This window comes from Nomascus leucogenys, chromosome 6 (assembly GCF_006542625.1).
Source record: "Nomascus leucogenys isolate Asia chromosome 6, Asia_NLE_v1, whole genome shotgun sequence".
Taxonomy (NCBI): domain Eukaryota; kingdom Metazoa; phylum Chordata; class Mammalia; order Primates; family Hylobatidae; genus Nomascus; species Nomascus leucogenys.
Genome location: NC_044386.1, coordinates 120,525,265 through 120,547,482, shown reverse-complemented (window position 1 = coordinate 120,547,482; position 22,218 = coordinate 120,525,265). Strand labels below are relative to the sequence as shown.

At 51.7% G+C, this 22,218-nt stretch overlaps 1 protein-coding gene across 1 annotated transcript in view; it reads right to left on the bottom strand.

Moving 5' to 3' along the window:
- Nucleotides 1-19,888: 19,888 nt before the first annotated feature.
- Nucleotides 19,889-22,218, bottom strand: part of ADAMTS17 (ADAM metallopeptidase with thrombospondin type 1 motif 17) — a 361,941-nt gene continuing 359,611 nt past the window's right edge. The window contains exons 21-22 of the mRNA XM_030813849.1: nt 21,572-21,749; nt 19,889-20,108 (exon numbers count right to left, since the gene is read on the bottom strand). Coding sequence (XP_030669709.1) covers nt 19,948-20,108; nt 21,572-21,749 — 339 coding nt within the window. The 3' untranslated portion in view covers nt 19,889-19,947. The remainder of the gene's footprint in view (nt 20,109-21,571; nt 21,750-22,218) is intronic.

Below are 22,218 nucleotides of genomic sequence, written 5' to 3'. Positions count from 1 at the left end.
TGTTTTGTCCTTGGGGGACAAACAGTACAAGCTATTTATTTCAAGAGCATGGCTTGACCAGCTCATGCAGCTGAGCCCAGAAACACCCCGGCTATCCTGGCATGATCTCTGTAGAAGCAAGAAGGTCTAATTAGGTGTCCTTTTCTGCCTGGAGCCCAGTTGGCCTACTCTGAGCAGAAGGCAAAATGCTGTTGGTCTGGCATTCAAGGTCCCACGTCTCTGTCCATGGCTGTGTCTTGAACTCATTCATTCATCAGGAAATCTTTATTGAGTCCTTCATCCGCACCAGGCCCGGCGGGGGGCAAAACTGGAAACATACTGGTCTTTGGACGTCCAGTTTCAATTGCTATCAACCCCACAACGCTGCACCTCATGTGCCAGCAATTTCCCACTCTCTGTTCCCTTGCACAGCCTGTCCCTTCTGTCCAGAAAGCCCTTCATCTCCTCTACCTGCCAGATCCTCACTTCTCCTTCAGGTGTCCTCTGCTCTGTGAGTCTCCATGGACTGCATTAAGCAGAGTGGATCACTCTTTGCTATGTGGCTCTGAGAGATGTGACAGACTCTCTGGCTTTGGTCTTCCGGGTGTGGAATGTGGCTGTGCCCACTCCGTAGAGTGGCCGACGGTCCTGGATTACTTTCAGGGGGCTTCATGACTCAAAGCCAAGCAGGATCTCATTTTGAGATGGGTTCACCCATCAATCTGTCTCAGGACCCAGACCCTGCAGCCAGCATTCCATCCAGCCTCTGGGAGGCAGTTTTAGTTCGGATAAGGCCATGTGTTATACAGCCTTACAGAGAGAGGGCTGGAGGGCAGGGCGCATAGATAGCAGGGACAGAAGACTCCAGGATGCTTGCATCAGAATAAAGTGAGAAGACGACAGACTATGGTGTTTGATTTATTGGTGTGCTGTCCTTTAAAAGGGAGCCTGGAAGAGTCTGCCTTATTTTCCAACCTGAGGAGGAAGCACAGTCCACGGGCAGGCCGAGGGTGGGTAGGTGGGGTGTGGCAGGGCAGGAGGTAGCTGCTGACCACCTGCCTTGATGTAACCCATGACCCATCTGTTCCCCTCCCTTAGAACCCATCCATCCTGGCAAATGGGCCCCATATTCCTGTCTCTAATCCTCCCAAGAGTCCTGACCACTTTCTTCTCTACCCTCTGCTTTAAAACATACGTTAAGAGAAAATGTGAAGAACAGCAGGACCAACAGATCGGGAGGCAGCTGCCCTTGAAAAGATGGTTTGTTACAGTTCTCAAGACAAGGGAGTGTGCCATGGGGGGTGGTGCCAGGAAGCACAGGACTAGGCAGGAGGCAGCGGCAGCACAGGAAGAAAGCGTGGGCGAGAGCCTCTGCTGTGGTTCCGTGGGAAGGACTGGGCAAGGCAGGGTAAACGGGCCAGGGATTGCCCTGTTTGATTAATTTCTGCAGGCTTTGGGGTGTTGGGCCTGTCTCTAGTTGCCTGGTACTTGCCCTGGGGCAATTCGGTTTGCGGGGGCCTGGAAGGATGAGGGGTGTGGCCTCTGGATTGGCTGGCTCACATTTGAGGAGCACACTGGGGGTCAGTTCTTTCTTCTCTCTAGGAAGTAGTCCGGGAGGGGTCATCCCTTCAGGCCCCAGATGTCAAAGCAACAGGAAACAGAAAACAAAAGATGTGGTTATATCTCCTCACACCCAGGAGCACAGCTCTCTGGCCTCCACGTGGTTCTGCACCTCAGCTCTGGATTCTCATCCCTGGTGGGGCCGGGGGTCCTCTGTGGACAGGCACGGGCCTCATGCAACTTGAGTGGGGGAACCTGGGCCCAGCCTATGTCCTGCCTAGCACCCACCAGCGTGTGGCATGAAAGAGACTGTGGAAAATGGAAGGGGAAGCTCTGGTGCCCACCAGGAAAACATGCAGGGGGGTGGTGTGGGCTGTGGTGGGGGGGGTGGTGTGGGCTGTGGTGGGGGGGGTGGTGTGGGCTGTGGTGGGGGGTGGTGTGGGCTGTGGTGGGGGGTGGTGTGGGCTGTGGTGGGGGGGTGGTGTGGGCTGTGGGGGGGGGGGTGGGTGTGGGGGGGGGGGGGGGGGGGGGGGGGGGGGGGGGGGGGGGGGGGGGGGGGGGGGGGGGGGGGGGGGGGGGGGGGGGGGGGGGGGGGGGGGGGGGGGGGGGGGGGGGGGGGGGGGGGGGGGGGGGGGGGGGGGGGGGGGGGGGGGGGGGGGGGGGGGGGGGGGTGGGGGGGGGGGGGGTGGTGTGGGCTGTGGGGGGGGGGTGGTGTGGGCTGTGGGGGGGGGGGTGGGGTGGGGGGGGGGGTGGGGTGGTGGTGGGTGGGGGTGGTGTGGGGGTGGTGGGGGGGGGTGGTGGGGGTGGTGGGGGGGTGGGGGGGGGGGGGGGGGGGGGGGGGGGGGGGGGGGGGGGGGGGGGGGGGGGGGGGGGGGGGGGGGGGGGGGGGGGGGGGGGGGGGGGGTGGGGGGGGGGGGTGGTGGGGCTGTGGGGGGGTGGGGGGGTGTGGGCTGTGGTATGGGGGATGCACGGAAGAGCAAGGACTCCGGGAAGGACTGGAACAACATGCAGGGCCACAGGAAAGAGGCTTTGTCCTTGCCTGGAATTCTTACGCCTTTCTAAAGGATCAACTTATACAGAGGGGTAGAGCAGATCGGATGCGATTCTTTTGGGTCATAGTAGTCAGAAGTGTGGCACCCAGAGTTACCTGCAGGCTTTTGCTGAAAGCCATCCCGTGGCAAGCTGGGAATGACCCCACAGCCAGGGACTGGGCAGAGAGGGTATCCAAACAGTGTGGCCGGTGAGCCCTGGTTTGTAGACCCCTGGCTTGGAACACTGGGGGTCCCAGACAGGCATGGGCAGGGGGCAACAGGGGGAGCACATTGTGTGAAGGGTGAGCTGGGACAGCTTTGAGTAGGAAGCAGTAAAGGGACCCCTCTTAGCAGTCTGAAAAGAGTTACTCTGGTATTGGTGAGGTGGCAGGGGGCAAGGCTAGCTAGGAGGCTACTGCAATAGGCCTGAGCCAGAGCAGTGTCCACAGGGATGGACATGTGGGAATTTAAAACAAAGGACATGGGCTGGGTGTGGTGGCTCACGCCTGTAATCTCATCACTTTGGGAGGCCAAGGCAGGAGGATCACTTGAGGCCAAAAGTTCGAGACCAGCATAGTGAGATCCCATCTCTACAAAAAAGAAAAAGAAAAACAAAGTGACAGGACTTGGGGAGGTTCTGTCTATGGGCTGACTTTCAGGTTTCTCACTTTTGTAAAAACGGAGGAAGGTGGAGCCACTCATTGAGACACACAGGCCCCGGGCAGGAGCCGGGAGTCTGAGAAATGACCGCTGTCAATTGTGGGAGACTCTGGAGAAGGAGGAAGTGGTGCTCCCCACTGTCTGTTCCATGGAATACTAATAGCTGAACTAAACAGCCGTGGCTACGGCCCGCTCTCAGCACTTTAAGATATTATTCCATTCCCTCTGGCACCTGCTGTCAGACTGTTATTCCCTCCAGGGTGCCTGTCTTTTCTCTGGTTGCTTTTAAGATTTCCTCTTCCTCCTTGATTTCTGTAGTTTCAATATGATGTCTGAGGTGTGAATTCACTTCTGTGCATTCTGTCACTCTCGTCTTCAATTCCTGCACATCCCCAGCCATGATCTCAATACATTTCCTCTTCCATTTCTTTGATTCTCATCTCTGGAGTGGCGTTTAGACAAAAGTCAACACCTCTCAAACTCTCTGCCTTTTCTTAACTACCCCTTTTTTTTTTTTTTTTTTTTTTTTTTGTGAGATGGAGTCTTGCTCTGTCACCCAGGCTGGGGTGCAATGGCGTGATCTTGGCTCACTGTAACATCCGCCTCCTGGGTTTAAGCGATTCTCCTGTCTCAGCCTCCTGAGTACTGAGATTACTGGCATATGCCACCACGCCTGGCTAATTTTGGTATTTTTAGTAGAGATGGAGTTTCACCATGTTGGCCAGGCTGGTCTCAAACTCCTGACCTCAGGTGATCCACCCATCTCATCCTCCCAAAGTGCTGGGATTACAGGCTTGAGCCAACACTTTCATTTTTAAAAAAGTTCCTTTGCCTCTCTACACTGCCTTCTGGGTACAGTTGTTCCCTCTTCCACGTAACTTTCCCGTTCACGAGCCCTGTGTTGAATTCCTTTGTCTCTCGCATTTACCCAGGGCTTTGAGGTTTTCATTGTAACCACTTGGCTTGTCGATTATAAATTTTTTGCTTGTTCTTTTCTCTGTCTACTTGATTTTGTTTTATGATTTCCTGCTCTTTGATCTTTTTGAACATCCTAAAACAGCTGTGTAAGTCTAGCTCACATAAGCCACTGGCCTTGTGCAGATAGACACGGCCGTTCATCCTGACCAGCCAGCTTGGTCTGGACAGAGAGAGCCACACAGGACTCCTCAGTGGTCTGACCTGTCAACACACTCAGAAAGCACAGGCCGTGCCATCAGGAAGTGATATTTGGGATGAGTGCAATGTCAGAGGCATGAAGTTCATTTGAGGGAGGAATTCAAACCTTGAGAAGTTGGCTTTGCTGAGTTAGATCAGAAAGACAGCGGATCTGATTTCTCTTTGGGCAGAGGTTTGTTTACTCTGTATTCAGAGCCAACAGCCATATTAGTTTTGAATCACTTAAATATTTTTCCACATTTGGGCAGAGTCACTCATTTCCAAGAGAAGGGCACAGTAAAATATTGTTATGACTCTCTGAGGACAGGGACTGTGCATTCATCCTTCATCCCCTACCCTGTATCTGCCACACTGCTCAATAAAAGTTTATTGACTTACATTGTAAAACAGTTGTTTAATATGAGTCACGATATAAATTTTTATATACCATAACTTAACATTTTCAGATGGGTGTTGCAGCCGCTTTGGGAGCCTCTGTCTTAATTGAGTAATGGGGCCATTGCTGCAGACGTTGCAGGAACCTCATTGAAATTGCTCTACGGCCATTAGACATGAGCCACAGTAGACTGTCCCACGTCAACTTTGTGGCCACACTTCACATGTATGCACTGTGTGTATGTATATATGTCCGGGTAGGTATATACAGAATAAAAATACAATGTTCTAACGTAACATGGATATATTACATTCTTATTTTGTTAGAGAAAATATTGGCAAAACCCACTAACATCTCAAACTAACACCACTGCAACATTTGCAACACCCTCTCTTCCCTTCCTGTATCCCAATTTAATAAAATGGCATTTGGCTCCCACTGAGGTTTTAAAATCTCTCAGTATTTGATAGGTCAACAGTTATAATCATATGTTGACTTTGCAATATACTATTTTAATGATGTGTTAATACAGAGCAATCCTCGGATGGGATTTCCAGAACTGCTGTTTTATAACTATCAACTGGCATGTTAAAACTAACCTCAGTGGAGAGAAAGCCAAGTGCTGGGGATACATCGTGAGCCAAAGGATTGTTGAACGTGTGACTGGCACACACAGAAATAAGTTGGAAGTGAGCACGCAGAGACCTCTAAAACTTCTAAAGAACAGTCTGCAACGATCCTGGGTGGGTAGTTTGCAAGTGAATTTTTAAGGGGTACTTGGTATTCTAAAGGCTCAGTAGAAACACAGCTCTTAGGGCAGCCCCCAAGGCCCCAGGGATCTATGAGCTGACCCTCTGTGGAAGTTTCTGCATCTATGATGGGGCCAAGTCAGAAGTGGATAATCCTCTTAAATTGGAGAAGGTGGGAAATAATGCAGGAAATGGAAAGGGAGGGAAGAGCGAAGGAGAGATGGATGTAGGGAGGGAGGAGAGAATAAATACTGACACGAGAAAGAGGCAGAAAAGTGAGAGGGTCAGATTGGGTGCATGGAAAGAGAAAATTTCGGAGACAGAGACAGGGTGGGTAGGAAAGAGCTGGTTGTTGGAGACTTCAGGGACCCTGTTATTTTCCCTGAGCCTCATCACAGCAGTGCTGGGCTGTAGGTAAATATGGGTAACGGTGGGATCTGTGGTAGCCGTTAAGGGCTGACGTTTATCCTGACGGCTCTGCCAGGAAGGAGTTTTGTTTTGGCTTTACTGGGCTCTATCTAACAACGAACTCTTTGCTTTGTTTTTGTTTTTGTTTTTTTGAGACAGAGTCTTGTTCTGTCACCCTAGCTGGAGTGCAGTGGCACCATCTCTGCTCACTGCAAACTCCGCCTCCCAGGTTCAAGCGATTCTCCTGAGTAGCTGAGATTACAGGCACGCACCACCATGCCTGGCTAATTTTTTGTATTTTTAGAAGAGACAGGGTTTTGCCGTGTTGGCCTCAAATGATCTGCCCGCCTCAGCCTCCCAAAGTGCTGGGATTACAGGTGTGAGCCACAGCACCAGGCCTCCAACAAACTCTTTGATTCACTGGGTCCTTTACCTTCTTTTTGCTAAAATGGGATGGATTCCCCCAGACATAAGCGTCTAGTCTTTTCCAGGGGAAATCCCAGTGTTCTCCTGAGAATTTCTAGGAGGAAAATCTTCCTATTTCTTGGTCTTTTTAAATTTCTAGACAGGGTCTCTATCACCCAAGCTGCAGGGCAGTGGCGTGATCATGGCTCACTGCAGCCTCAACCTCCTGGGCTCAAGCAATCCATCCTCCCACCTCAGCCTCCCAAGAAGCTGGGACTACAGGAGTATACCACTACACCTGGCTAATTGTTTATTTTTCTGTAGAGGTGGGGTCTTGCTATGTTGCCCAGGCTGGTCTTGAACTCCTGGTTCCAAGCGATCCTCCTGCCTTGATCCTCCTCCTGAAGTGCTAGGATTACAGGTGTGAGCCACCATGTCTGGCCTGGCCTTCTTGGTCATGTGTTGATGTTGTCCCCTGAAATGCTGTGGCTGCTCAGGCTCTGAAAGGAGATGTCTTTCTGAGGTGGGCTTCCAAGCCACGGGGACGACAAGTTCACAGTGCACGAGGCATGACAGTGGCCCCTGGTTAAGGAAATCCCACAGTGGGTGAGCTCCCATGTCATGCTGGGTCCCAGCCGGCACGCGGGCTTGTCCCGACGATACCATGAACCATGCGGTTAGAACTTTTATTCTAGAGAAGCCAGATGGTGGCGCCACATCAGGCTTTTCAAAGATCCTCTCCAGACCAGGAATGTTCTGCCTTCTGAGTCATCACTTTCCTATTCCACAGATAAAATGAAAAGGCGAGAAAACAGCGTCTATCACCATGACAGCCACCTGGAAACATCTATCTCTGCTGGCAAGGGGGAGCATTTGGAAAATGGTAAAAGCATCTTTTCCTTATTGATTTGCATCTGGTTGTCCAAATGTCTGTATCACTTGAGGTATAAGCTAAAAAAATTACTACAGTATGTTCGGCCACGTGCGGTGGCTACCGCCTGCAATCCCAGCACTCTGGGAGGCTGAGGCAGGTGGATCACTTGAGGTTAGGAGTTTTGAGACCAGCCTGGCCAACATGGTGAAACCCTGTCTCTACTTAAAATACAAAAATTAGCCAGGGATGGTGGTATGCATCTGTAATCCCAGCTACTTGGGAGGCTGAGGCAGGAGAACTGCTTGAACCTGGGAGGTGGAGGTTGCAGCGAGCCAATATGGTGCCACTGCACTCCAGCCTGGGAGACAGAGCAAGACCCCGTCTCAAAAAAAAAAAAAAGTTAGTGTATGTTTTTATTACCCAGTATAAACATGTCCTGGTACAATCTTTAGCTTATCTGAAAATAATGTAAGCAATAGAATGGGAACTAACAAAGGTTAAGTATATTCACGTAGTGGGTGCACATGCTGGCACCAGGGCTTCAGTGACACAAAAGTGCCACATGAGTTCCGTGTGTGGGGAGCTTGCTTTCTAGATGGGAAAGTGACACTACACAGGCAAAAACGTTAATAATTCTGGGTTATGACAAGTACTGTCATAACCCAGTGATTAAAGACAGCAACCATGACTGGGAGGCCATGTTAGCTGGATGCTTGGAACAGCTGTGTGAGGGGTCACGTGGGAGCTGAGACATGACGGATGCAGAGATTTCAGCAGTGGAAAGATCCGTGGGATGTGAGATAGGAGCGTTACCTACGTGGGGAGCAGCACCTGCTGAGGCCCGACGGCAGGGAAGAGGGCGGAAGGCTTGCAGGCAAGAAAGGAGACTGGCTGGGCATCCTGTGCGGGAAGGACATGGTAGGTGAGGAGGGAATGGGGGTCTGAGAAGACCACAGGGGTGAGAAGCTGTCAGAGGGTGCTAAGCAGGGAATGCCACTTATGTTTTTTATTGTGACTTACGTTTTTCCGATATTACCCTGGCTAGGGTGTGGAGAGTGTGTTGGAGGGAGATGGTCAGAAAGTGTGATAGTCTGAACGTTTGTGTCTTCCCAAAATTCAGATGTTGAAACTTAATCCTCAGTGCAGTGGTGGTGGGAGGTAGGGCCTCTGGGAGGTGATCAGGCCAGGAGGGTGGAGCCCTCATGAATGGGACTAGAGTCCTTACTAAGAGAACCCAAAGAGAATGTTCGCCCCTTCTACCATGTGGGGACTCAGTGAGAAGGCAGAAATCTCTCAAGCAGGGTAGGAGCCCTCACCACACACTGATTCTTCTGGTACCTTGATCTTCCAGCCTCTGGAACTGGGAGCAGTATGTCTCTGTTTATAAATTTCCCAGGCTAAAGTGTTTGTTATAGCAGCCCTAAGGGACTACGACAGGAAGTTACTGCGGGGTCCTGGTGAAATGTCTGTGACTCGGCACACAGCCACCGCGTGGCAGTGAAGATAGGGAGAAGTGGGCAGATTAGAGACATCCTTTGGAGGTAGAACCAATGGTATTTGTGGCTGAATTGGGTTGAGGATAGGAAGGGAAACTGAAGAAAGAAAGGTGGCTTTGATGTTTTGATATCAGACATTAGTTGGTTAGTAGTGCCACTTACTGATTTGGGGAAGCCACAGTTAATTGGGAATTTAATTTGTCAAAATCTAAGTTTAAGGCATGTGGTGTATGGTGTGGTGTGCCACAAAGATCCTCCTTCAGGACTGAGGGCTGTCCCCAGCTGCCAGGAGTGGTGGCTGCTCACAGCGGAGTCTGTCCCCAGTACCCTCTCAGCAGAAGATAGCGAACTCTCAAGATGGCATTCGTCCTGTGCCATACGAAGCCCTGTCACCTTGCTCTGTTTGAGACAACTGTTCCACTCTACAGCTCCCCATGGTACCCACCTGTGCCAAATCCTTTCTTCCTCATCACAGGATTCCCGAGGGTACCTCCCAATCAACCTCCCCACAAGCCTCCATCTCAGACTGGCTCCTGAGAACGCAAACTAAGGCAGCTAGTGCCAGGAGTTGGTCCTATAGGAAGCAGACCCTAAAATAGGACTTTGGAGCTGCCATCAGCTGCCAGCTGGATACAAGGACCCCCCCCCCGCACCCCCCCCTCACCAACCTCCCAGGAGAGAAGCCTCTGGCATCTGTATGGGCAACGATTAAGCCTTCACTGATGGTGCAATAGCTCAGTCATCTGAAAGATACTGAAAGAAATTCCAAGGCAAAGAAATTAAGTGGCTGTTGCCAGTGTTCGTGATGCATTGGAGAAAGACAATAAAAATGCTGCAGGTGATTAATCACTAATTTCAGGTGAAGTGTGAAACGAGGCCCTTATGTCTTAAGAGGGCAGAAAGAGTTGAGGATCAGGCCAGGCTTTAATGGTAATGACTACAGAAGCTTCAGTGAAGGGTGAATTCTCAACCCCAGGAAGTCGGCTACATGCAGGTCACAATCCTGATTACGAAGGAGTGGGGCTCTGGGATTGGAAGGGGGATACCTCAGTAAATGCCCTAAAAACTGTGAAACCCCACATTCTCTAGACGCTTTCCAGCCTGCAGAAGTGGCCCTCTCTTCCCTATTAAAGCTATCTATCACTGCTCCCTTGCTTAAAGACGATACCGAGGCCTGTGCCTTGTAAGATAATACAAATGCTCCCCACCTCCCCTCCTGGCCACCAGACAGATTCCTAAGTCACAATATAACTCAGGTGGAGGGGAAAGGAACCGGATCCCGAAGGAGCTGCAGGCCCTAGCAAGGACAGACACGCAGATGCCAGGAGAGTGTACCAGACCGGATGGGAGGTGCTGGATAAGGAACGGTGGACATGAAGGTACGAGGGGGAATTCTATCTATTGCAGCTGGAGTTCTCTGCGTGGATTTAACTCCCTCCCGAGGACCCTGGGAGACAGATGGCTCATAGGATCTTGGGGACAGTGATGGTCTCGCAAAGTGCAGTAGAGGTGTTATGGTAGGGGCTGGGCATGGTGGTTCACGCCTGTAATCCCAGCACTTTGGGAGGCTGGGTAGGGTCACTGAGTCAGGAGTTCAGACCAGCCTGGCACAGGCGAAATCTACTAAAAAAAAAAATAACAGGCGTGGGCGCCTGTAATCCCAGCTTCTCAGGAGGCTAAAGCAGGAGAATCACTTGAACCCGGGAAATGGAGGTTACAGTGAGCTGAGATTGCACGGCTGCACTCCAGCCTGGGTGACAGAGCGAGACTCAGTCTCAAAGAAAGAGAGAAGTGTTTTTGGTAGGTAGAGACAGAGGGTTCAGAAGAGTCAGGCTGGGCCTGCTGGGGAGGATATTCTTTGTAAGGCTACAACACCTTCCCAGCCCCCATCTGATGTTCCATAGGTGGGTCTGAGGGAAACTCCTCCATTTCCCAAAGCAGTGAGAAGGTTCAGCTGAAAGGGCAGCAGCATTGTGGAGAGGTTCCAGCAGAACTGTCCCCTGTAGGTCATGGCCGACAGCAGGGGATGCTGTGCAGAACTGGGCTCCCTGATAGCAATGAGGCTAATAGGATCACAAAATAAAGCCACATGGTAAGCCCTTCACAGTCAGAAAGAGGGTGGGTGTAAGGTCATGATGAGCAGCAAGGTCAGAGAAGCAGCAGGGGGGCCTGACCTACAGATAGGGGTTGGAAATAGTTAATAGAGCCCTACTAGGGCAAGACAGATGAGCAGCCAACTTCCCACCTATAACTCAAATCATTGTACATTTATAGTATTACTCAGTTTACACATTGAATAAAAAAGGGTGTTCCCAAGAGCAACCATCCTGTCAAACATGGTGTGTTGCTCAGTTTCCAGTCTGAGCCGGTTTTCATGCCCAGAATCCATTGTCTGAAGGAGAGGCTGGGTCCCAGGGAGAAGGGTATAAATTAATTGCCCCCAATCTTTCCCCAAAGGAACCTACAACCATTTACTTGTGGGAGAGAAATATACGCAGACATTGAGAGCACTGTTGCACACAGGATCCACGTTGACACTGATACCCCGGACACTGAGTGTCACTGTGGTCCCCGTTTCAGAGTGACGGGGAATGGAGTTCACATGATGGGCCTGGTCCAGGTTTGGTTCACAGTGGGTCTGGTGGGTCCATGAAGCCTCCCAGTGATGGTTTCCCCCTCCCTAAATGTGTACTGGTAATGGGTGGACTTGGTCCTTGGCCTGTAGGGTGAAGAGCTACTGTAATGGGGAGGGCCAAGTGGAAGCCTGTGAAACTGCTTCCCTCTCCCCGGGTGCATAGAGCACCCTTGACATAACTAACTCCATCTTAGAAAAGGACTGCATTATATATTTCTTTTTTCTTTTCTTGAGATGGAGTCTCGCTCTGTCCCAGGCTGGAGTGCAGTGGCGTGATCTCGGCTCACTGCAACCTCCGCCTCCCGGGTTCAAACTATTCTCCTGCCTCAGCTTCCTAAGTAGCCGGGATTATAGGCACGTGCCACCCTCCCTGGCTACTTTTTTTGTATTTTTAGTAGAGATGGGGTTTCACTACGTTGACCAGGTTGGTCTCGAACTCCTGACCTCATGATCTACCCGCCTTGGCCTCCCTCCATTATATATTTCATAGGGCACTTTGCCAACAAGGATGAGATGTTTTGCTTAGGAAACAAATAAATTAAGACTGCATCCAACCAGATAAGGTCACAAATAAGCGTATTCTTCTATTTAACACTATCAGTTCTCACCAGAGGACTCTGAGACCATAAAAGAACACCCCTTCAGCAGCTTCAACTGGCCATCTTAACTGACCCCGTCTTGCAGTCACTTATGAGAAGAACTTGGCATCTGCCTCCAAAGGCTCTGCCATATCGAAGGCTCTTCCTTGCAGGGCCAGTGGACCGGCCAGCCCAGCCCCGGACTCCTTTTGTCTTACTTCCCCTGGCCTGGTTGGTGAATTCTTTCAATCTTTTTCTCTTGATGTTAAATGTTACTTTGTTTACTGTAGAATGTTTAATCTGTAACACTTATATAGTGGCTATGTATATTATTATATATATATTTTTTCTGAGGCCGAGTCTAGCTTTGTCACCCAGGCTGGAGTGCAGTGGCGTGATCTCAGCTCACTGCAACCTTCGCCTCCCAGTTTCAAGCGATTCTCCTGCCTCGACCTCCCGAGTAGCTGGGACTACAGGCATCTGCCACCATGCCGGGCTAAGTTTTGTATTTTTAGTAGAGACAGGGTTTTACCACGTTGGCCAGGCTGGTCTTGAATTCCTGACCTCGGGTGATCCACCTGCCTTGGCCTCCCAAAGTGCTGGCATTATAGGCGTGAGTGACTATGTATACTATTATGCGTGGTTTGCAATATTGACTGACCCGCGGAGGGGCTTGAGCCTGGTGCCCATGGCTCTGACGACCAGCTGAACAGGTGGACCATGTAGAAAGATACAAATGTTTGTGGACCTGGTTATCTTTAATCTTGCACCACTCATGACACCACACCAGGCAAGACAGTAAATCAATAGCAATGTTGCAACCCAGTGAGAATAGCATATTTGAATGTCATTCTCAAAGACCTAAAGGATGCTGCTGTGGTTGTCCCCATCATATTCCCATGCAATTCCTCAGTCTGGCCTCTACAAAATTCAGAGTGGATCCTCTCTGACCATGGCGGACTACTGCAATTTTATCCACGAATGGGCCCCAAACAAACTGCTGTGCCAGGTGTGATGTCTTTGCTAGAGCAAATTAACATGATTCAGACGCAAGGAAGATGGCCCGTGACCGGGGAAGGCATTCATTTCCATCCATATCAGAAAGGAAGAGTGGGGCCAAGGAAGTGTGACAGACACAAGTTTCCACTTGTCTTCCCCGGGGCTGATGTTAATAATTCTCTCTCTGTTATGATATAGCCTGAGAGGGCCTGGATTGTAAAGACTCTCCCAAGAACTTGGACTGATCCACTGTATCTGTGACATCATGTTAATCAGACCAGATGAGCAGGAAGTAGCAAGTAGACTAGAGGCCGTGGTAGGACACATGGACTCTAGGCTGGGGGAGAAAAGCCCTATGAAAATTTGAGGGCCTTTTTTTGTTTTGTTTTGTTTTTGAGATGGAGTCTTGCTCTGTCACCCAGGCTGGAGTGCAACCTCTGCATCCCGGATTCAAGCAATTCTCCTGCCTCAGCCTCCCAAGTAGCTGGGACTACAGGTGCAGGCCACCACACCCAGCTAATTTTTGCATTTTTAGTAGAGATGGGGTTTCACCATGTTGGCCAGGATGATCTTGATCTCTTGATCTCCTGACCTCATTATCTGCCTGCCTTGGCCTCCCAATGTGCTGGGATTACAGGCATGAGCCACCGTGTCCAGCCCAAGGGCTCATTTTATCAGTGAAGTTTGTAGGAGTCCAGTAGCTGGGGGTGTGTCAGGACATGCTCTCCAAAGGAAGGACACTTTATTGAATCGTGCCTCCCCTATCATTAGAATGAATCATAATATGCCAAAAGCCTCTTTGGCTCCTGGAGGCAGTCTAACGAGAATCGTCCCCTGGCAGTAGGACTGAGCCTAATGGAATTGGCACCATGTGCCAGACTGGACGTCAGCTGCTGGACGGTGCCTGTCAGTCATGTGCCTTCCCTGTCCCTCCTTTTAAAATAGGGAGTGTCTGCAGTGGTTGTCTTATGCTGTTGCCACCATCTCTCTTGAGCCTCTGGGTGGAGGGGAGTCTCTCTTGAGTTCACGGGGTTTTAGAACCAGTGCTCAAGGGCCCGTGCCTGGGGAACCACGCTGGAGGAGCCACATTGGCACCTGATTCAGGGGATGCGGTCCTGAGCCTGATGCTGAAAGGAGATGAGACTTTAAGGCTGGGGTGGGGGAGGGGTGAGTGTATTTTACATGTGTGAATATGAAGGTTAATTTTATATATCAACTTGCCTGGGTTAAGGGATGCCCAGATGGCTGATAAAACGTGATTTCTGGAAGTGTCTGTGAGGCTGTTTCTGGAAGACACGAGTGTCTGAATCCACAGACTGAGTAAAGAAGATCCACCTCCACCAAGGTGGGTGGGCACCGTCCAATCTGCTGAGGGCCCGAATAGAACAGGAAGGCTGAGGAAGGGTGAATCTGCGCTCCGCTGGGGCTGGACCAGCCATCTTTTCCTGCCCCCAGAGCTCCAGGTTCTCCGGCCTTTGGACTGAGACTGAATTGCAGTGGCAGCTTTCCTGAGTCTCCCGCTGGCAGAGAGCAGATGGCAGTACTTCTTGGCCTCCAATCATCATGTGAGCCAATTCCCACGATAAATCTCCTCTTATCTATTCTCTTGGTTCCATTTCCCTGGAGAACCCCGATTAATGCAGGGGATGTGTGTGAATCTTCTAAAAATGGCCCTAACAATATTTCCCACTCCACCTGCTCTTCCAGAACCCTGACACCACCCCCAGCAAGAGGTGGCCTCTTTGTCCCCTCCCCTTAAACTCGGGTGAGTCTTTGTGCCTGCCTTGCTCTTATGGTGTGGTGGGAGTGATGCTGTGGAACTTTCGAGTTGTCACAAGAGGTTGTGCACCTCACTCTTGGCATGTTTGCCACCAAAATCCCACCATCCCTTGGAGAGGCCCCTTGCAGGTGTCCCGGCTGATGGTCCTAGCTGAAGTTCTGACTGACAGCTGTCATCAGCGGCCACAGGTGCAAGACTATAGCCCTTCTGACCCTTCCAGCCTCTACTTGTCCTTTGAGCCACCCCAGCAGAGGTGAGCTGCCCTCACCAAACCCCCTGCTCAAATTGCAGATTTAGGACAACTATGAAGTGCCATCTTAGTCCCAAACTTCCCGGGGGATCGAGTATATGCACGTGGAGAGTCATGCGTGAGTACAGAGGTGGGCCGGGGTGGCTGTCAGGGCCCAAAATATTCACTTGGAAGGTAAGAGAATGTACGTGGTGTAAAAAGTCTTGAGTCCAGGTAATATGACCTAGGGAGAAAGTATATAGAAAAGGGTGGAAGGCTGAGCTTGGGGCACTCCATCACCAGCTGGATGGCGGGGAGAGGGGAGGAAAGGCAGCAGTGTGTGGTGCCTGCAGAGGGGCTGTGTCAAAGGGGAGGGCTGCTGGGAGCTGGGGAACAGGACACTAGGATGTCCATGCAACCTGATGCCATGAAGTCATTGGTGACCTGTCAAGAAGAGTGTTACTGCAGAGCAGAGGGTGAAAGCCAGGGGAGTTCATGACCGGAGGTGAGGCGGTGTGTGGAGCGCTGCTGGGGAAGGGGGCGGTCAAGTGATGGTGAGAGGGCTGGCTTTCCAGAAGGGCTGGGCACTGCTTCTGTATCAGGCAGAGAAGGTGGACACACATGCAGGCAGGTTAGTACCTGGAAGCAGAAATGCAAGGGCTTTTGCTGAGACCTTTTACAGAGAGAGGGTGCTGCAGTAAAAGCTTCCAACCCCAGCCCGTCTAATCTGTGTCCAGAAGGTCAGTCAACAAACCCACAGAGGACATCCTGACCTTTCCCTCTTCGGAGCTCTGTTCCTCTGGCTCATTCCCAGCTGTGCGCGTCTCCGGGCTTCTCTGCCCCGTGGGGCTGTGGGCTCCTGAGTAGGACTTCTGTTCCTTTGCATTCTCTGTGGTTCTAGGAAGTGCTTGGTCCCTGACAGATGCCTCCTCAGCACTTGCAGATGGAGAGCTTGTCAATTTTATCTAACCGGAATCACTGGGGCCATCCAGGAATCAAAGCGGCTCATGACGAAATTCCATGCAAACAGGGCTCTTAAAAGCCCACCTGCCAGAAAGGGTAGAATGGAGGAAGGACGAGAGGGTTCTAACACGTCCTGGAGGCAGGTGGGTGATGGTTCTTGAGAATTTACACAAACCACGGGTTTTCCAGTGACCAGGGGGCTGGGGGCAGTGTCTTGTCTAATTATTTTTTTTAGTGAGATTTCTGGGTGCTACACCAGGTTTTTTTTTCCTTAGATAGGGTCTTGCTTTGTTGTCCAGGCTGGAGTACAGTGGCACAATCACAGCTCACTGCAGCCTCCAACTCCTGGGCTCGAGTGATCTTCCCGCCTCAGCCTCCCCTGCCTCAGCCTCCTGAGTAGCTGGGAGGGACTACAGGAGTGTATGCCACCACACCCAGCTAACTTTAGTAGACAGGGGTCTCACTATTTTGCCCAGGCTGGTCAACTCTTGGCCTCAAGCCTCCCATGTCAACTTCCCAAAGTTCTGGGATTACAGGTGTGAGCCGCTGCGCCTGGCCTGCTTTAGTCTTAATAGAGGGCTCTAAGGTTGTGAGTGTGGAGGTTTCTCCTGACTCCCGGAGATGGACTCCCCATCCCTGTAAGCTGTGACATGTGTGTTCCATGTCAGGCCCAGATGGGATCCAAATGGCTGTGGTGGTGTGGAACCCCTGTCCTGTCTGCAGTGCTGGGGGATGTGCAGGGCCGGGACTTGCCGTCACATCTGCTGGCAGAGGGAAGCTGAGAGGGCTGTTGGCAGGGTTGTGGGGTGGGGGAAGCGGGTGGAGAGTTCACCGTGGCTCTCCAGCCAGCATGGCCAGGGGCTGCACCCTGCAGCACAGGTCTCGGAGCACGGGCCACTCTGCCAGTGAGATGGCTGCTCTACATCACATGCGCAGGCTCACAGCACAAACGAATGTCAGACCCTCATGTCCCCACCCAGGGTTTTGCAACCACAAAGGGATGAGGCCAGGACTGAAAGATTTGTTAGCGCTCGCTCAGGGAGATGCAGCCATCCCCTCGAACTGCATTTCCCAGTGACCTCTGACACCACCTCCAGCTGTGGCCAGCAGGGTCCCTGCAGCCAAGTCCCTGGCAAGCCTGGTGGCCGCCACAGTGGGGGAAGGACACAGCCTCCCCGTCAGCCCTTGAGGACTGGCTTTTGTCTTTCACTTCACAGACAGCTTAAAAACGTTATGGAAAAACATTTTATTACACATATTCAACTTGCTTCCAATGAAATGATTAATTTTTCATGTATAATGGTGTCCAATGTTTGTCTTGTTTTTTTTTTTCTTTCAAAACCAGCACCAAAAAGTAAAACAAAAATACCATAGGTACAGTATGTAATGCAAGTTAACTAATGGAAAATATATACATTAGACTCTGAAATGAAAAAAGAACGATCGTATTGCCATCGAGGCTCTTTTCCTGTGTTCGATCATATCAAGCAATGGTCAACGGAGAGGGTTTCATTTTGCACCAATAAAAATAGCACCATAGGATCGTGAGACTCTAGTTAGTAACACGTGTGCAAGCACAAAAGTACAGTACTTGAGGGGACAGTACAGGGTATTGTTAACAATACAGAAACATCACTGCTGTGATCAGAGTCTAGTGGATTTCACGATAAGCTGAAAGGCCGGGCGCGGTGGCTCACTCTTGTAATCTCAGCACTTTGGAAGGCTGAGGCGGGCGGATCACGAGGTCAGGAGATCGAGACCATCCTGGCTAACATGGTGAAACCCCGTCTCTAGTAAAAATACAAAAAAGTAGGCGGGCATGGTGGTGGGCGCCTGTAGTCTCAGCTACTGGGGAGGGTGAGGCAGGAGAATGGCCTGAACCCGGGAGGCGGAGCTTGCAGTGAGCTGAGATCGTGCCACTGCACTCCAGCCTGGGCAACAGAGGGAGACTCTGTCTCAAAAAATAACAAAAAGATGAGCTAAAAGAGCTCTGAAGATGCAGACTTTAGGGGAACTAATGGGAGTGTCTGACAATAACCCAATCAATCCTTTTCATTCTGAGGGTGTGGGGCCCTTGCCAGGGTGACTGCAGGCATAGCTGGAGGCACCAGGGCCCATGCAGGAGACCAAGCTAAGGCTTCCTTAGTGAGCTCGCCTGGCTCTGCTCCTTGGCTGCAAAAGTCTAAATGTCTTTCGGTGAATTAACAGTTCATTTGGGGATGAAGAAAATTGAACCTCAGCTCCCCCAAAATTTTGAGGGCTTTGTGACAATGGGAATTCACGGGAGTCCGCTGGTAGCCAGGCCTGAGCGGGAGGACAGTGGTCTGCACAGGCCCCGGGGCGAGGGTGGGCCGCTCCATCCTGACACTCTCCGTTCTTTCCACAGAGCACCCACGGAAGTTTCTCAACACTTCTCATCGGTTCAAGTGGAAGTGAGTAAATTCCCTGACATCCCTACCGCTTCCCTGCCTCTGGGGTAGTAAAAACAAAAACACAGCTTGTACGACAGGGTGGAGAAGGCAGAGGCGCCTCTTTCTGATTTAAGCTAACTCTACCGTTGTGACATCTAACAAAACAAAACACAACACAGAAACACAGCACCAATAAATCAAGAAGCACTGGGGGATGATCCCGTGGAAGTCCAAGTGAGACCTTCTGTCGGACACCAGGGAGGAGTGTTTCTTATGGTAAAGTCCTAGAACATAAGCACCCATGAAATGCCCACCGAGCTGGTGAGCAAAACAGGCCACCTGGCATCTAGGGTCCCTGTCCCCAGCCTGCCCGGCCTCCTTGCAGGCAGGGTTCTACCATCCTCTGTGCTCTCAGAGGCCACTCTGCTCATCTGCTGTCAGGTGTGAGGGGGCTGCAGGAGGGAAGGACCTTCATCATGCATCATCCTTGCCCCACCAAGAAGATGGGTCAGTGATGATAATGGGTACCACAAAGTCTGGACTACAGGAAGGCTCGGCGGGTGTGCAGCAGTGCCACCCAGATGGAGTTCCTCCCCTGGACCCGGCACATCAGGCTGCTCCGTGCCAGGATAGAGCAGTCAGGCCTTGCTCTACAGATCCTAGGCCTGGGCTTGTGTCCTCAGAGGTCCCAAATGTCATCTTACCTTCAGATGGCCACAGTCGGTAGAAAGCCACTGGGATGTGGTACGGCATCTCTAAGGTACAAAGCTTTACGAAGTGCGGGCCGGAGTGGATGCTCCCAGAAGGCAGGGCAGGTGCCCATCCGCCCCAACGAAGCTGGCCCAAGCTTACCTTTGTCTTAGGAAGCAACCCCATCGCCGCAATTACCGTTTCTTATTTCACAGCACCTTGAAGAAAGGCCCTTCTGTTTCCCTACATGGTGAACAGCAGAGCTCTGAAAAGTCGATGCTTCCCCAAACCCAGACTCTCTTGGAAGTATGAACTGCGCGGCACTGGCGTCCTCGTTGGCATATATAGATTGACACTCTCAGGGACAAGACTTCCAAGGCAACACCTAGGATTTGGAGACTATGTTGTCAGAGACGGGCATGGAGGCAACGTCCTGGTTCTCATGTGGTCAAGAAGGTAGATGAAGAGAAACGTGGGCTAAGCAGCCCGGGCCAGTCCTCTCCAGAGAAGCCATGGGCGGAGGCTCACCAACACCCGCCCCTCCCTCCAGGGTGTCGCCGGCTTTCAGAATAAAGCCTTTTCTCACATGTCTCGTTTTGGGGATGTTTCCTCCATGATATACCAAACACTGGAAATTCAAATGTCAAAAGCGAGCCAAGACAGGAGCACTAAATGATGTCTCTCTCTCGACGGTTGTCTGCCAGAGGTGCTTCCCTTCGAGGTACCTGGAATCCTAGAAATTAAAGTTACTTTGTGACTCATGCCTACTTTTTCCTCGCTGTAGAAAGCCATCCAGTGGCTGTTAACAATATATTAAGTACAGAAGCACGAATGGCAAACGCCAAGTCCACGCTCATGTTCTATGAGTTGGATTCTTGCAGCAGCCTCGTGGGGGTGGGTGGGTTTCAGACCTGAGTCTGAGCTCTGAGCGACCCCCAGGACTGCACGTCACGAGCTCGGCGGGGGCTGGCGCATCTTGTTTGCATAGAAGTCCCTGCAGGTCTGGCAGCAGCGCTGGTACCACCGCATGTCCTGGCAGAGGCTCTTTTCTCGGATGACCCGGCAATACACCGTCCACTGGTCTCGTGTGCATTTGTAGGTCAGAGCAGCTAAGGGGACAGGAGAGAGAGAACACCCAGGGTCAGGGACGGCCTGATGCACGCACAGGGAGGGCTTGTGGTCTGCCCGTCTGGGCTCCCTCACCCTTGTGCACATGTCAACACTTTGCACTGACTGATTAGGCCATGCCTCCTGCCAGGGCACTGGGGGTGCCACTTTCTGTCACAGGGATGCACCTTTGCATCCAAACCCACCCACATGACAGAGCGTGGTGGTCTGGCTGCCTCTTCAGGCAAGAGGGCACAGGCCACCTTGCTTCCGAGCTAAGTGGCACTTACTGTTGTTTTGTGGCCGAGGGTACCATGACTGTAAGCATTTATAAAACAGGACGACATGGAACAGTGGACATCAAAGGACCCCAAAAAGCATGAGGTCCAAGTACATACAAGTGGCCCAAATATCCTTCAGGGTCTTGATTGTACAGAGAGAAGGCCCTGCTTGAGGGAGGTCTCGAAGTTACCAAGCAGGCCTGTGCTTGAAAAGCCACAACTATACTTCTGCCAGCTCAAAGGCCTCCCCCGCAACAAAGATGCTAGAACTCCCCTTCATTTTGGTGAGTTTCCAGCCTCAGGTAGGAAAATACGTCTCAGGGGCTTCTATTTAGCGAAGCAGAAACTCTGTTAAAAGGAATGATCATATCATCGTTTTGTTTTTGTTGAGCTGGAGTCTTACTCTGTCGCCCAGGCTGGAGTGCAGTGGCGTGATCTCGGCTCACTACAACCTCTGCCTCCTGGGTTCAAGCGATTCTCCTGCCTCAGCCTCCCGAGTAGTGAGGACTACAGGCACCCGCCACCACGCCCGGCTAATTTTTGTATTTTTAGTAGAGACGGGGTTTCACCATGTTGGTCAGGCTGGTCTTGAACTCTGACCTCAGGTGATCCACCCATCTCGGCCTCCCAAAGTGCTGGGATTTACAGGCATGAGCCACCGCACCCAGCCAGATCTTTAAGTGCTCTTCTCCTCATATCACCACTGACCTGGAGCATGAACTGGTAAGAGGCCAGGTTCCGAGCACCCAGGGCCAAACCACTCACACAGTCTGCAGCCCCTCTACCACGCCCGTCTGCTGCTCAAGCATCAGCCTGGATCCTCATGGCATCATGAAGGATGCCCCCGGAGCTTTCATTTCTAGAAAGACGCACTTCCCTTCACATTCCTCATGCACAGGAAACCTACAATGCCTGTGGAACACTCTCCTGTGATGGGCAAAGGGGTGAGGGAGATGTTCAGGGGCCTGTGTTTGAGACAGCAGTAAGCAAACACCACTTCCACAGCAAGGAATGGAATTCCATCTCTGAAACCTCTTCTACAGAACTGACAAATGTCAGCCTTATGTGACAAGCGAGGCCCAAGAAGGGGGCTTTCTGGCTGAAAGAAACTCACCGTCAGGGAGGACTTACTGGGCAGGAGACACAGCAGCCCCCTGGGAACCGGGGCCAGTGAAGACACTCACCAAGGCGGGGGGAGGTGATGGTGTTGGCGTTGATCCTGTCATTGCAGACCTCCTGGTAGCACTGTCGGTAGGGGGCAGGCTTCAAGAGGGCGGGGCACTCGCTGCCGTGGCGCCCTGTGACCTTGTGCATACACTGCACCACGCGGGACTGCAGGCTCTTCCCGCAGGTCGATGAGCACTGCGGAGACAGGACAGCCTGAGTGGGGGCTTACACGAGATCAGGGGGCTGGGACGATGGCCTCACAATGTGGCTGCCCCTGGGCTGGGCCCTATGTGTCACTCCGAGGCACACGCAATCATTCAGGGCAAAAATAGCAGCTGCCTGATGGAAGACTGTTTCAAGATGTTCTGGAATGTATGTCTGCCTGCAAAATGCAGATGTTGGAGCCATGGAGGTGGGGGGCTCTGGGAGGTGAGTAGGGTTATATGTCATGAGGGTGGAGCCTCCATGCTGGGAATAGCGCGAGAAGGGAGAGACCCGAGCTCGCTCGCTCTCCACCACGAGAGGATATGGTGGCCTGTAAATCAGGGGGAGGGTCTTCACCAGACACTGGATTTGTTAGCACCTTGATTTTGACCCTCTACCTCCAGAACTGTAAGGAATAAATGTTTAAGCCACCCAGGCTTTGGTACTTGGTGACAGCAGC